Raw genomic sequence first — 13,841 nt, 5'->3', positions numbered from 1 at the left:
GACGTTGTATGCAAAATTACCAATTTTTGAATAAAGTCACGCGGACAACGAAAAATGCATTTCGACGACTCGTGACAAAAGAAAAGATAAACCAGTAAATCTCGGCCTACGTAGAAATAATTTCGACATTCCTTTTAAATTTAGGATAGTTTCGCTTTTTTGTAATGTTATTCAAATATCAAAGCTCTTCCAGTGTTTTTAAATCGTATCTGCCCTTTCAAATATTAGGTCACACTGATTGTTTGTCGGTAAGGATGTTAAAACTTAAACATTTGTTGACTTAGTGGAGCTCGAAATGTGAGGCACGTAGTATCTTATAGTTTAAATATTAGTAGTAGAAAGGTCCGGGGCCAGACGAATGCTTAAAACTTGGTTTGGTTAAAAAGTTTACATCCAGGCAATAAGCCGTACGAGTCTTGACTTGTTTAGCTGGATTTGTGTTGTGAGTGGGCGATTTTGCGTCCAAATTTCGTGGTAATAATTTTGTATCTTATAACCGTTTGCAGCGAATACTGTTTTAACAAAGACCGACATCGTAGCGCACTTGTTGATTAGGGATTTACTTGTTAAAATCGCGATGTGAAAACTGATTAACATCCGGTAAAAGTAAATAGCAGAGATGGGTTGAACAGCTAGTATATAATATATTGCCTCAAGTTGAGAGAATATATTTTGCTTTCAGTTACGTTTTGTAATAGTAGATTTGTTTAATACTTTAAAATACAGTAAGAATATTTAGAATCGTTTTGTAGTGCAATTTTGTTATGTATAGGCTGTATGAAAACAAAGGTTTGTAAAGGGACGATACACATGGTGCAAAACCTGGATAAATTTGCGGCTTAAGTAGCAATTCAAAAAAGATCAAACGTTTTCTGAGAATGTGCTCTTATTTACATACTTGTTATGACACCAATTTCGGTTAAATGTTGAACACGAATCAACCGTTAAATATACTATAATTAAAACAGAATTCCATGAAACTCTGTGTCGTGAGTTGAATGTTTTGGAATTTCGTGACGCGTTGGGTCGCCGAGCTTACTGCAAACTATTGCACAACCAGGAAACTGCTTAAGGCTTGACGTCAACCCTGATTACCCAATTTCAAAGCGCGTTAGCGCAGAGGCCTGTATGCAATTTTACACGGATGTGGACAACGCTTTAGCACGAAACTTAAGTATCGACGCATATCCGCGTAAAGCGTACACTCAAAATCTACTAAATTAAAGTGGCGGTCGAAACTGATCAGCTTTGTAATTGGCGCAGAAATAAAATATTAATTTGTAGTCTGGTGAAACTGGTGCACGAAAACGCAGCGTAGCGCATCTGCAATGGCGCAAAAGGACGACGCTACAAATTTGATAAAGACAGTGAACCCGAAAGGTTGGTAAGACTAGCATAAGTTTGTACTAATCCTATTTAATATACAATAACGTTGAAATGGTTCAAACTTGTTGGCAATATTTGTCTACAAAACGTAAAATAAACTGACTTCTATTTTCTTAAGGTTAATATCTATGATCTAATAGGCCTGACGCATGGCATAACTATCTTTAATAAATAATAAGAATATGAAAAAAACAAATTTTGCCCAAATCATTCTTTAAGTCATACGCAGAGAGTGACAATTTGTATCACTACCTTAGTGGCTTTGCGTAAGAGATTTGTTGTATGATAGGTTTCATGATTTTCAATAAATCGATTATGTTTTGTCAAATGTTGAAAGCTTACCCTAGGCGGCGACGCTTCGTAACGTTACAACAATAAAAGTGTCTTGTCATGATTATGTTAGTAAGGTTCTACAGGAAATTAAAATTTAAACGAAAAAATTTCTAACAGAATGTGCGGCTGGTGAGACAGTTAGCAATAAGCGCCGCCTATATTTACGCGTATAAATAATCCTTAAACACAGGTCAGATACTGAACGACAATGACACCGGAGTGGATCACTTGGGACACACGCCGTACGCCAAAGCATTGGCAAAAACCATTCGAGACGTAAAAACACCAGTCACCATCGGAGTATTTGCCAGATGGGGAAGTGGAAAATCGTTCCTTCTCAAATACGTCTGCAGTAAGCTTCAAATATAAGTTTAGGAAGTTGTCCAGCTTATATTATATAACTAAAATATTTTATAAGTGTTGAGCTGTTTTCCCTACTAAATATACAAATGACTAGCTAATAATAGTTCGTAATTATCTCGAAGCAATTCGATTGACAAACCAAATCAATCAACCGTGGAATACTGGCAAACCAACTATTGGAGCGTTTAAAATTGCAGATATTCTCAAAAGACACCAGAAGCAGCACAGTTCTTTTTCGCGACGCAAGGAAAAAAAACGAGCCGACAACCTCTGCAAAATCGTGCCTTTCGCAATCGTGCTGCTGGTCACCCTGGTTTTTGCTGTGCTGGCAATTATAAACCTAACACAAACGAGTACAATAAAACAGTCGTCATACAACGCAACGTCTTCGGAGGCAAGTACAGCTGCTGCAAAGTCAAATAGTATAACGCAGGGGCTTTCCATTGCGGCCTTGGCATGGTCGCTGCTGGTTATCTTGGTAGCAGTGATGGGCTGGTGCTGCTGTCGACGTGGCTTTTCGTCTGTAGGCGCCAACCTTAAACTCCTCTGCATCGCCGCCTTTGCCAAGCTGCCTGTGGACAACTTGGATAGGGGAATCGTACCTGGAGACGACTGCGAGGTCGAGATGAAGCTGGAATGCAAGGGCGATGCCGAGGGCGAAAAAGCAGGCGGCAAAACATCAAAGGGCAAACGCAGGTACACTTCCTAACTTTCAGATTAAAATGGTCGTAACTTTGGCAATGGGATGACAATAGATGTACGATGGCCGTGTGTACACAGGTTGTTGTCCCACGGCATATTATAGAAGATTCAGTTTTTAAACATAACAATGTTTAAGAATTTAAGCCGATCTCAGCGAACTAGAGTTGCATCAAGTTGCCCAGATTATACGTACATGTATTAAGCTAATATTAGATTCGTGCACGTCATTCAAGCATGCACTCATTTGCTTTTACGATTTCATGCAATTCTTACTATTGAAATATTTATTTATTTTGAAGGTACATTTTCGTCCATTTCAACGCCTGGGCCTACGCTCGTAGCGACAACCTCTGGGCCGGCATCGTCACCAATCTCGCCGATGCGATCGAGGCAGAATTTGGCAGCATGACGTCACGACTCTTCCGACTACTTGATGTCGAGACCGTGTCACGTGACTCGGTTGCCGGACAATCGCGAATTTTCGCCAAGTTCGAAAAGGATCCCAGGAAAGGTCAGCTCAAGAAAATCCTGTGCGATTTTGGCGTCGTGCGCGACATTTTTAACTTTAAAGAAAGGAAGAAGATGTTGAATGGTTACGAAGGTTGGTGGGTGGTCGAGTACTCTTGCAAAGCAGAGGCCCAAAGTGCTTTCAACCACCTGGACAAAGAGAAAATCACTGTGCGCCTAACGGAACCTACTTCTAACGAAAACCTAACGAACCGTTCGAGCAACGAAGAGGACGGATTTGGATCCTTGTTTTGGCGACGCCCCAAAACAGCCCTGAAAGTGCCAGTCCTGTACCTTGCCATTCTTATAGTCTTCACTGTGGCAGCCATAGCGATTTCAGTCTTCGCCTGTGTGGTAAGTGGTCCTATCATAAGTAAAAAGCTTTTCGTTTTTTTCTGGAACGTGTGTAATTCAAAAGCTGTGTTTAACTTGGTTTCAAACCGACTGCAAATAGAGAAAAACATATTAGGTTTGGGTACACTATATGCACGGGTCCATAATGTAGCTTAATAATGAACACATTAACTGAAGATAATAAAGCTCGTATCGAAACGTTTTAATCAAGATGATGTCGATCTACTCGAACTTTTTGGCTTTGCAATTCATATCAAGCTACATATTAGGTTTCTTATTTTGCTTATTTTTTTCTTATCTTGCTTATATCAATATGTGTTAGAATTCCGGCGTGATTTCGACATCTGGTGACCTTGCAAAGGGCCTCGCCTTTTTACCGTTAGCCGTGACGATTCTCTCTGCGTCATTGGAGTTCGTGTGGGCCATGTTCCATTCCCAAACCTCTCGCATTACCACCGCTCTTCAGGGAACAAATGCCAGCATGGCAGAGGAACTCGGAGTCATGGATAAGATAAAATATGAGGTAAATAAGAAACTCTTACTGCTACAGCCAGAAGTACATAGTATTGTGACTTCTATGTTGCCAGGATAAAGTCTTTATGCGCGATTGATTGGTTTGTTGCCCATACAAACATTGCTTGTGGAATTTTTGTTTAAGTTTCGGCAACCTATTAAAGGCGTGACGCACGTATAGCTCATTGAACGGCATTGGACGGGGTAAAGGAAAGTAGAAATGCCATGGGACCGACTATCAGTGTTTGAAATACCAGATTATTTCAGGCGACATACAACAGCATCGGTATACCTTTTTACAATTAATAGGTAGACGTTATAACAAAACTGATCCAGTGTACCAAGTTTTCGCATCACAAGGACTACAAAGTGGTCATCACTATCGACGATCTCGACAGGATTCCCTTAAGTAAGGTAAGATCAGTTTGGCATTCAACATATTGCATTTCGATTGCAATATCAGAGTAAATTTACAAAAGTCCTTCATTTGTTTATATAAATTTTGATATTTGCGTAAATGTTGCAAACTCAAAAACATATTTAATGCACAAAAATTAGACTCTTTTCTAATCAGCTACCTATATAGATACATTTCAGTGTGGCAATATTTTTCTTTTTCTATTTAACAACGTACTGTGTTCGATCGAATGTATTTCTTTCCTTCAGGTAAAGTCGGTTTTGGAAGCAGTTTCGATCCTCCTAAGTGATCCCTCATCTCCCTTTGTTTGTATGATCGCGGTGGATTCGAGGATCGCCGTAAAATGCATTGAGGATGGGATGAGTCCAGAGCTTTTGGAAGACAACGTCAACGGACACGAGTATCTCAAGAAGATCATCAACCTGCCCTTTTGTCTTCCTGAGGTATTTCATTTTCTAAATTGACTCGAAGCATTTTAGGTGTTTACACGTTTCACACCAAGATTGTAACTGTTAACATTTGCCGCGATTGTGCTTTTTTCATTCAGTTTACCCCGATGAAACTTTCTATATGTGAATGCCCAACCTATACTTGTAACAATCTGCTGCAGTATTCAGCTGCTTGTACCTTTAATACGAATTGTAAACATTTTAATTTTTTCAGTGCGACCAAAAAGAGCAATTTATCGACGGGCTAGTGGATCAATCGGACGATGCACGCAACCGACGCGAAAAGATAACTCAACAAAATGGTAAGGCAAAGGCCAGAAGGCAAAACATTTGTGATAAGTTGCAAGTATAGAAATGAGACAACACCTATAGATTTCTAATAGGAATGGATATTGATTTAGTATATGAATTGGCATATTCACGCAAACACAATACCTAGAATCACTAGTCCCTAAGATAAACAAAAACACGTGTATTACTTTCATTTCTGTATTTGCACATTAGGGCACAACAGTAAGAGCCATAGGGTTAAACGAAAGATGTGTTGTATTGTCTATTTATAGCTGGAATTGTTCTATCTTTATGGTTCCCAAACTTTTGTCACTCACAGAGCCCTTTCAAACCATTTTTGACTGACACCCCCCAACGTTTTTCTAGCCTGATCTATAGCCAATAATTTTGCAAAACTGTGAATATGGTTAACCAAATGAGGTTTTATATGGCCAAAGTTAAACAAAAAATGATACATTTAAGAATTATGCCTAACATTAAAAAAATCTTAATTTCCATTGAACTCGCGTACCCTGTAACCTTTATATCAGTAATTAAATCGCGACACATTAATCAAATACATGTCAATCTACAATTAACTTACTAGGACATTTTTAAGGAAGTCTATAGCAACAAAATATGTTATGTTTCAATGCGCCGAACGTGCAAAATGTTGGCCGATTACATTTTTCTTTTAGGTTTGTAGATTTACGGCCTCCCTAAATTATATTACGCCGCCTAAAGTCCGGATAATTGAACTAGTGCAAAGGTCGGCAAACTTTTTTGTCGCGGCCCAAAGTACTCTTTTCAGGGCTATTGAAGGCCCACTACATAAAACCAGTACTAAAACAGTGACGGATTCAGGATATTTGATTTTAAGGTTAACTATTACGGCGTTTCAATGCCTAAAATTAAAAAAAAATATAGTTCGAACGGCTCTCAGCACCACATTTGGTACGTGGGTCTTTTCAAGCTGAGCCAATTTAAAAATTCCATTTCGCACCAACTTTAAAAAGAAAAGTGCAATGATTGTACGGCTTTCCCACGGCTTGCAACTACATTATAACACAAACTGTTCAAAAGTGACTCGCGGCCCACTAATCATTGCTCTGTGGCCCACCTTTAAGCCGCGGCCCACAGTTTGCCGACCACTGTACTAGACTAGCGTATCACAGCAAATTAAAGACACTAGAATAATATTCCGAACATAAAACCTGACAGTTGTACGCTGCACTGAGAATAGCATCCAGGGGATTAGCAGCCAAGAGGAATTTATAGAAGTCCACCGAGGCGATGATATTGTATAAGACCAAAGCAGCCAATCATTATAAAATGTAGTTTTATTGCTTTCGATCGTATGGATATGGGCTACCTTTCTGCTTTGGTATAATGGTTAAAAAACGTTGTTGTACTGTATATTTTAAACGCCCGAATGGCCTGACAGTGGCTAGGTAATTATATCAAAAAATGACATTTGATGCATAAGCGATTAAGCGTTACACCTTGGTTATTTTAAAAATTTGAAATGCCTGCCCTGATGTAAAATTTTCGTATTACTTTTACTAACTAAATGAACCTCCATAGAACGCAAAGATCCCCGATAACACCGCGGCTGACCTGCATGACATACTTCAAGGCACACCGGTTGCTGAACACTGCTTTATACAGAACTAAACCACTGTTCCTCATTTACGTTTACCTTAATATAGCTATCTAAATTGCGTATCTTTTCAAGGACAAGATACAACCGATGGAAATGCACTTGACCAAACCGTCAATAATGTACCAAATCGTATGGATCAACATGCCGCCAATCAGAATCACCAAGGTTAGTGAGTAAATTAGTTGGTTGAAAATAGATGTGGACGATTTAGAAATGTCTTACGCAGAGATTCATTTGATAACTTGTGAAACGAGTGAATTAATAATTTATCAGAAGTCACGTCTTTATTGTTATTTGTTTGCTTTTCATACGTATAAATGCATGTACTGTTTTCACATTTTTATGTGCTCTATTTATATATTTGTTAAAAAGTTTTGCCTTATTTTAAGTTAATTTAATTTTACCTTTACCTTTACAATGCAGCTGACTGGAAGGTCCATTGGACCCTTCGCTGCTCCGGCCGTATCGCGCGTGAATTTGTTTTTTGTCATAGCTTACTTGTGTACTTTAATTTAGCGCAACGGAAAAATAAACATTACTTACTTACTTACTTACTATCCTAAATAAACAAAAATTTAATGCTGCCGTAAAAAGTTTGAAACATTAGTAGGAAACTTTCGGCTTTTAATGTTGCACGATAAAGTGCTTAGCCTATTTGCTTCTCCTAAATAGCAGGCTTTTATATAAAAAAAAATAGATCAAAATTATCTACCGCAAGTAATAGAAAATTATAAGATTATGAAATATACATATTGTTTAGGTTTCATTGATTAAAATAAAGTTTTTTATTACCTTAATCCAGCTAATAATGTTAACGCATATCATAAACGGCATCCAAAATCTAATACGACATATCCTAAGCAGGCTAAATAAATATACATCATTTATGAGAAGAGGTTCCGATATTTACACAATTTATAATGCAACAGAAACCAAAGTATATCTAAATTACTTTTCGTGTAGCAGGGGACCAACTTGAAGAGGAAGAACCACTTGACCAGGAAGAAGCAAGCAACGATGCCGGTGAGTCATTGTTTGTTATTAAGGTTGTGCACTTTCTGCCACAATCTATTTTTGATTGTACTATTGTTCAACAGGTCAAGCGCTGATGACGCACTTGCAGAGACACGTTGGTAAGCAATATTTTTACTTTTTTTTAACGGACTGAGTCACATTTTCAATTACCTATAGTTGCCTCTTCCTATGCTGAAAAGAGTTTGCCGTGCGAAAATGAAATTGTGCATTTTTAAGATCCACTGCAAACGAGTTTTGCCCATGAAACATAATTGTAACTAATTTAGCCAACGGTAAGTTCGGAAAAAAAATGTAAGAGACCGAACGACAATGTTTGTTTTCTTGTTGTTTTATTCATTTTAGAATTTCTTTGCAAAATGAGCGTCGCTTGCTGCTAACCTTCTAAGTGAAACTCGTGCTTTAACTTCCCTTTTATGTGGACCACGCGTTTTGTTCAAAAGGAAGTATATAGCCTCTTCACCTGGTTCGATTTGATTTAGACGCTTGTAGCGCTCGTATTAGGATAATTCGGGCAAATCGAATCGGGTGGCCTATTTCACTTAAGTGATGTCATCTGTTTTGCAATCCAAACCAACCAACTGCCTATTTAAGTGTGGATACGTAATTTGAAAGATATAATCCTGCAATATATATTCCCTGCTGTAAATACTCGATCGCGTTATTTTTCAGGTTTTTGCATCTTGCTGTTTACCAACTGTATAAAGCTCGTGCTTTGAAGTATCGGTAAATAAAACCGAAGATAATAACAAAGCGAAAGCGAAAACTCAATTTCGCTTAGGTTTGTAGTAACATTTGTTTTGTTTTTTCAGAATCGGATGCAGCGACGTTTAATGATCAACCACGTAAGTGTGATGATTTTGTTTTTTGATAGTGACGGTTTTGTCATATTTTGGTAGGACAGCAATTAGGACAACCTTAATGACCACAATTAAATATTTTTTTATACATTTAGTCTATGTCATTAATCTTGTAAATAAACACGTTGAATTGTGTTTGTAAGCTAAAGTAATTTAAAGAGATTTTTTACATTGTTTTAGCAAAATGATAAAACAACATGGTAATAATAACATAAAATTTGCAAATGGTTTCACTCTTGTATTGTTAGAATTAAGTAGACATTTGTATTGAGTAAAAAAAATTAAATATGTTAGATAAATTTTGAATTCCAAAAAGCGATTAATAAAGGATGTGTTTTATTTGTCTTCCTGTCGACATACTAAAAGACCATTTTGAAAGATTGATAAATTTGGTGCATCACTATAAAGTCGACAGCGTAAAAATGATTTATTTGCCATTCTGCAGAACCTACTACATCAATTTTGCAACCTCCAATTCACCAAACTAACGAATCGCGACTGAAAGAACAGAGTCCGAAGGAGTTCATGTTTGCTTGCAGGTTAGGCTCGTAAATTCCGCACGCTGATAGTCAACGTGTTATCTCTTTCCCCTGGCTCCATAGCCTATTAGTTTTTTTTATAGTAGCTGCAATGCAAAATGATTCGTTGCCTGTTTGCAAGTTGGACATACTGTATTTGACAGAAATATCTGTTAACCCAATCTCACATTCTGTTGTGATGAACGCATGTGTTTGGCTATTGCTATTTTACCTATTTTATAATCACTTAACGATAGTGCAACCTCGTGTCATGTCTCGCCTTTCATCTGACTCCCATTTTTGTTTTACGTAGTGCAGAAAGTCGACTTATGCTGGTGGATTAGCGCAAATATTTCAGTGTCATATTTGCACCACCAGGATAAGAATTTTCCGTTCCAATCCAAAATTAAATTTATCATAAAATGAACGATAACCGTGCGGTGCTGATACAATGGACAAAATCGACGATATGCAGAACATTAGTTTACAGTTCCACCTATAGTCCTACACACAAGACTGATAATAGCCTACGAATTATCTTACATAATTTTGAAAGAATATATGCGGCCCCTTAAAATCGCTTTTTAGACGACCACTAGGGTCCACACATCCCTGTAAATGAATCACGGTTATAACGAAGTACGATTTTGTCTACTCATATAAAACAATTTTTTTAAGTTTAACTATTAATGATAAAAGGCCAATGCTACTTTGACGTTAGGTATTTTCCTCATTTTTATCTCCTAATTGTAGATATACTATATATCGATTTTTACTGCTCTCCATTTGGGAAGTATAGTTAGGTTAAACTATTTTACTTTCCTGGTTAAGGATGGCAGGGCTGCGGAGTCGGAGTCGGACTCGGGACTCGGGACTCGACGGAGTCGGTTTGTTTTGCCGGAGTCGGACTCGGGACTCGAGTAAGACCGCGTAAAACTACCCGAGTCCGACGTGCGCATGCGCAGTATCAATTTTTTTTAACTGTTAAGGCGGCAAAATGTAAGTTGTAAAAGTGTAATAGCAAATGGTGAAATATTTTTAAACCATGTAATGCGGGTGGATCAATTATGACACCAATATGAGTGGATTGTAGAAAATCCACCTTAATTTAGTTGCGTCAATGGGTAAAATACAGGCTGTAGAGTCGGAGCTGGACTCTGGACTCGGGAGTCGGACTCGGGTTGTTTTTAACCGACTCCGCAGCCCTGAAGGACGGTATCGGAATTGTACGTTGTAAACGTTAGAAATAAACAATTCTTTTTGATTTTTCAAGAGAGTTTCTGAAAAAGGATCCTAAAATCAGAAGCTATCTCCACGGTAACCCACGTAGCATCAAGAGGATATTTAACGTCCTCTCAATCACTACAGTTATTATAAAAAGCAAAGAGAAAGAGGTAAAATATCACTTATGTATATGATATGTGTTTAAACATCGTTCGAATAACACTAAAATTGTGCCTTATGCTTAGAAATTGAAGAAAACTTACTTCCGCAACGAAAAGTTACTAAAAGACAAATCTCCTAATGATGGATGCGATGAGATTGATGAATCAGACCAACATATGGTTAAAAGTAAGTAATGTATGTATATTGCAGTGGTAGAAACCAGTACTGTTCTATTAAAGATATTTCATGCTTTGCATGTGATCTTACAGCAACGCAACGTATTAAACTAAAATTAGCATAAAAACAGTCTGTACGTTATGCTTTTATAAAGACTACACGGCATGTATTGTTAGCTAAACGTTTATCTTTGAGGTTTAACTCGTTAAATTAGCAACATATGCAAGCCTGTGGTATAAATAAATCACAAAAACACTTTAAAGATTAACATAAGATGGATTATGTCAAACTTCTCGTGTCAAAGGTCAGAGGTGCCAGGAGTTCGCGGAGGAACTCGTACGATGGGTAATTCTGACGGATCAGTGGCCGTACAGGATGAGCTACATTCTCCAGGTGATAGAAGATGCAGACCAGAGATCAAGCGCTGGAAGGAGCGAAGAAGGAATCGGAAACCAGGAGACGCTTTTCGACATTTACTGGTAATTTGGTCCACTGAATATAATATGTAATTATTGTAATTTTCGCACAATATAGTTTTTTTCCAATACAACTAAAGATGAATTTATTGCTTTGTATTGTTTGGTCAATTTTAATGTTTCAGTTGGCTAGGAGTTGTTCTACTAATCAAATTATTTATGTGTTTGCGCAACTTTTACACAAAACAGGCAAAACCACCAAAAATTAAGTATGAATGATTCTAACGTCTTGTTTATATCTCAAAGATAAATTTCGTTGAAATATTCCTTGATTTATTATACTTTAATTTCGTCGTTTTTTAGCCATGTATTTCCTAACATATTTAATTAACCAATCTTTGCGTCGTACAATTAACCAAATTGGAAAAGTTACAAATTGCTAACCGCCGTTTCGAACCGTCAACAGTAATAAGGTGGCGAGCGAAATCTGCTGCAACGACCAAAACCGCTTGTTGGCACTTGATGGCGATCCGGACATTTTCTTCAGTTTCCTGAAAGATCTGAACACCGACATGAGAAAGGAGACAGCGACACGTCTCAGTCGCTATTCAATCAACCTCGACCAAAGCCTGCGCCAAACCATCGCATACAAAAGATCGATTCGCGACCTGAAGTGCATGCAGAACAAACAAAATGAAAAAATTGCTGACGATCTGAAAAACAAAAACAAAATGTTGAACATTGACGAAAACGGCGCAGCGCAGCGACACCCGGAAAAGAGCAACGGGTATAAGGGGGGTCTAAATAAAGCACCAGCCCAAATAAGGCAAACTGATTATAATCAGAGGATTTTGACGGACGGTCCTGGAACCGTCACATCAGGCATGACAAACAACCGGCTCCAAACTGACGGACAAATTCCAAACTGGCGGAAACATAAAGTACAAGCGTAAAGCACATTACTTTTCGTCTTTTGGACAATGCACAACATTTTTATTTGTAATTTACGTTTATTGCACCACAGTCCTACATTACGAAGTGTTATATCATACCAGCGCCATCGTTTCAAAATGCCCTAATCAAAGTCAATTTTTGCAAAATGTTGGTAAAATTGTATTAGCCTGGGGTAATATATAGCCTGGTAATATGTGTTTGTTTCTCTACGCACACACAGCAACGTTGCTCTTGAAATACCTTTGTATACTTTCTATTGCTTTTATACTTCCAGTTATTCAATCCATATTTATCTTTATTTTGCAGTCTACAGTATATTTAAATGTAAGTGTAAAAATAGTGTAAATATTATGTTTAAAAATGTTTTTACTATTGGCATTGTTTTGTTTTCTACATGTAAAACAAACAATGACGTTAAGAAGCCCCCCATTAATATTAACGATTTGGACAACTTTTGTCAAAGGCACTCGATGTGGTAAGCCTGTGATTTTTTATCACGATGTGTGCTATATCAGTATATTGTTTTAATGTAGAGATGCAATTTCGACAATAGCCTAAAGTTCAACTGGGAAAGTTCTGTAGCTGGTTTGAAGCCACTTTTTTAATTTAATTTATGGCTTTTACTTCTAATGTAATTACGAAAATTGTACATTTTTACCACAGCACAGTGTATCGTGATGCATGAAATCTCGCTAACATTTCTGTGCAATAGCTAAAGAAAAGATCCGAATAAATGTTTTTTTAGAATTTAGTTAAGATTTTGCATGAAAGCTTAGCAAGCAATTAAAAGAAATACAACAAATTTGAAGACTTTTGCTAACAAAACTGTTTAACTTAATTGACAAAACGTACATTTTGATACATTTTGCAAGTTGGTTGTTACTATAGTGTTCTCTGGGATTTTAAAGGAGCTTGCATCCATTTGTAGCATAAATTAGGCGTGATACGATTTCCGACATAATTAGGTCTAAAAAGACATTTCATACAGTGCTCGAGCAAATTATAAATTTTTTGTATATAGCCGCGTATTCTATCAAGATCTTTGGTTTGCATTAGTACACACAAAGAAATCCAAGACATACAACTCCGTTTTTTTTTAACCTTTAGCACTTGTCTTACATTATTTTTGTCAATGTTAATTCTACATCACTTACTTGAGTTTATAGTAAAATATTTCGCTGACGTTGGGCGGCAAGGACGTGGCCTTGTACCTCTTGCAAGTAATCTTCGCCCATTTTAACGTACCTAACTGCAAACTTTTTGCTTATTTTGCTTCGCAACATAATTTATTCCGCCGTTAGGAAAAAGTTTATAGCCCTTTCTCTGAGGCCAAAGCGACACTGGGACTTAAACATTTAATGCTTGCGAAAAAAATGGAACCAACCAACAGTCATAAGCAGTTTTATTGAAACACAACTCGCAGAATAGTTTGGTCACACGACTTTAGGACTACTATATTTGGGTCGAGCCATAATATATTCGCGGACCCTTTTTCTATATTTGAAACGCTATCAATATGGGCCTTATACAATTAAAACAA

At 37.4% G+C, this 13,841-nt stretch overlaps 1 protein-coding gene across 1 annotated transcript; it reads left to right on the top strand.

Moving 5' to 3' along the window:
• Positions 1-1,256: 1,256 nt before the first annotated feature.
• Positions 1,257-13,112, top strand: LOC146139882 (uncharacterized). Its single transcript, XM_083392548.1, has 17 exons — positions 1,257-1,380; positions 1,910-2,071; positions 2,280-2,778; positions 3,084-3,645; positions 3,968-4,168; positions 4,468-4,572; positions 4,825-5,019; positions 5,240-5,327; positions 7,031-7,123; positions 7,922-7,981; positions 8,056-8,091; positions 8,803-8,835; positions 9,296-9,389; positions 10,642-10,762; positions 10,838-10,940; positions 11,236-11,410; positions 11,814-13,112. Exons 1-17 carry the CDS (start codon positions 1,329-1,331, stop codon positions 12,298-12,300), a joined length of 3,066 nt encoding a protein of 1,021 aa, XP_083248674.1. The 5' UTR covers positions 1,257-1,328; the 3' UTR covers positions 12,301-13,112.
• The last annotated feature ends 729 nt before the right edge of the window (positions 13,113-13,841 follow it).

This window comes from Ascidiella aspersa, chromosome 6 (assembly GCF_963924565.1).
Source record: "Ascidiella aspersa chromosome 6, kaAscAspe10.2, whole genome shotgun sequence".
NCBI classification, from domain to species: Eukaryota; Metazoa; Chordata; class Ascidiacea; order Phlebobranchia; family Ascidiidae; genus Ascidiella; species Ascidiella aspersa.
Note: the sequence above shows the minus strand (reverse complement) of the source record. Positions and strands in the feature narration are given on the sequence as shown.

Coding starts and splice junctions, on each gene's coding strand:
- LOC146139882 (XM_083392548.1), top strand. CDS start 1,329: ATGGCGCAAAAGGACGACGCTACAAATTTGATAAAGACAGTGAACCCG. Junction 8,836..9,295: donor GACGTTTAATGATCAACCAC/GTAAGTGTGATG, acceptor GCCATTCTGCAG/AACCTACTACATCAATTTTG. Junction 10,763..10,837: donor TAAAAAGCAAAGAGAAAGAG/GTAAAATATCAC, acceptor CCTTATGCTTAG/AAATTGAAGAAAACTTACTT.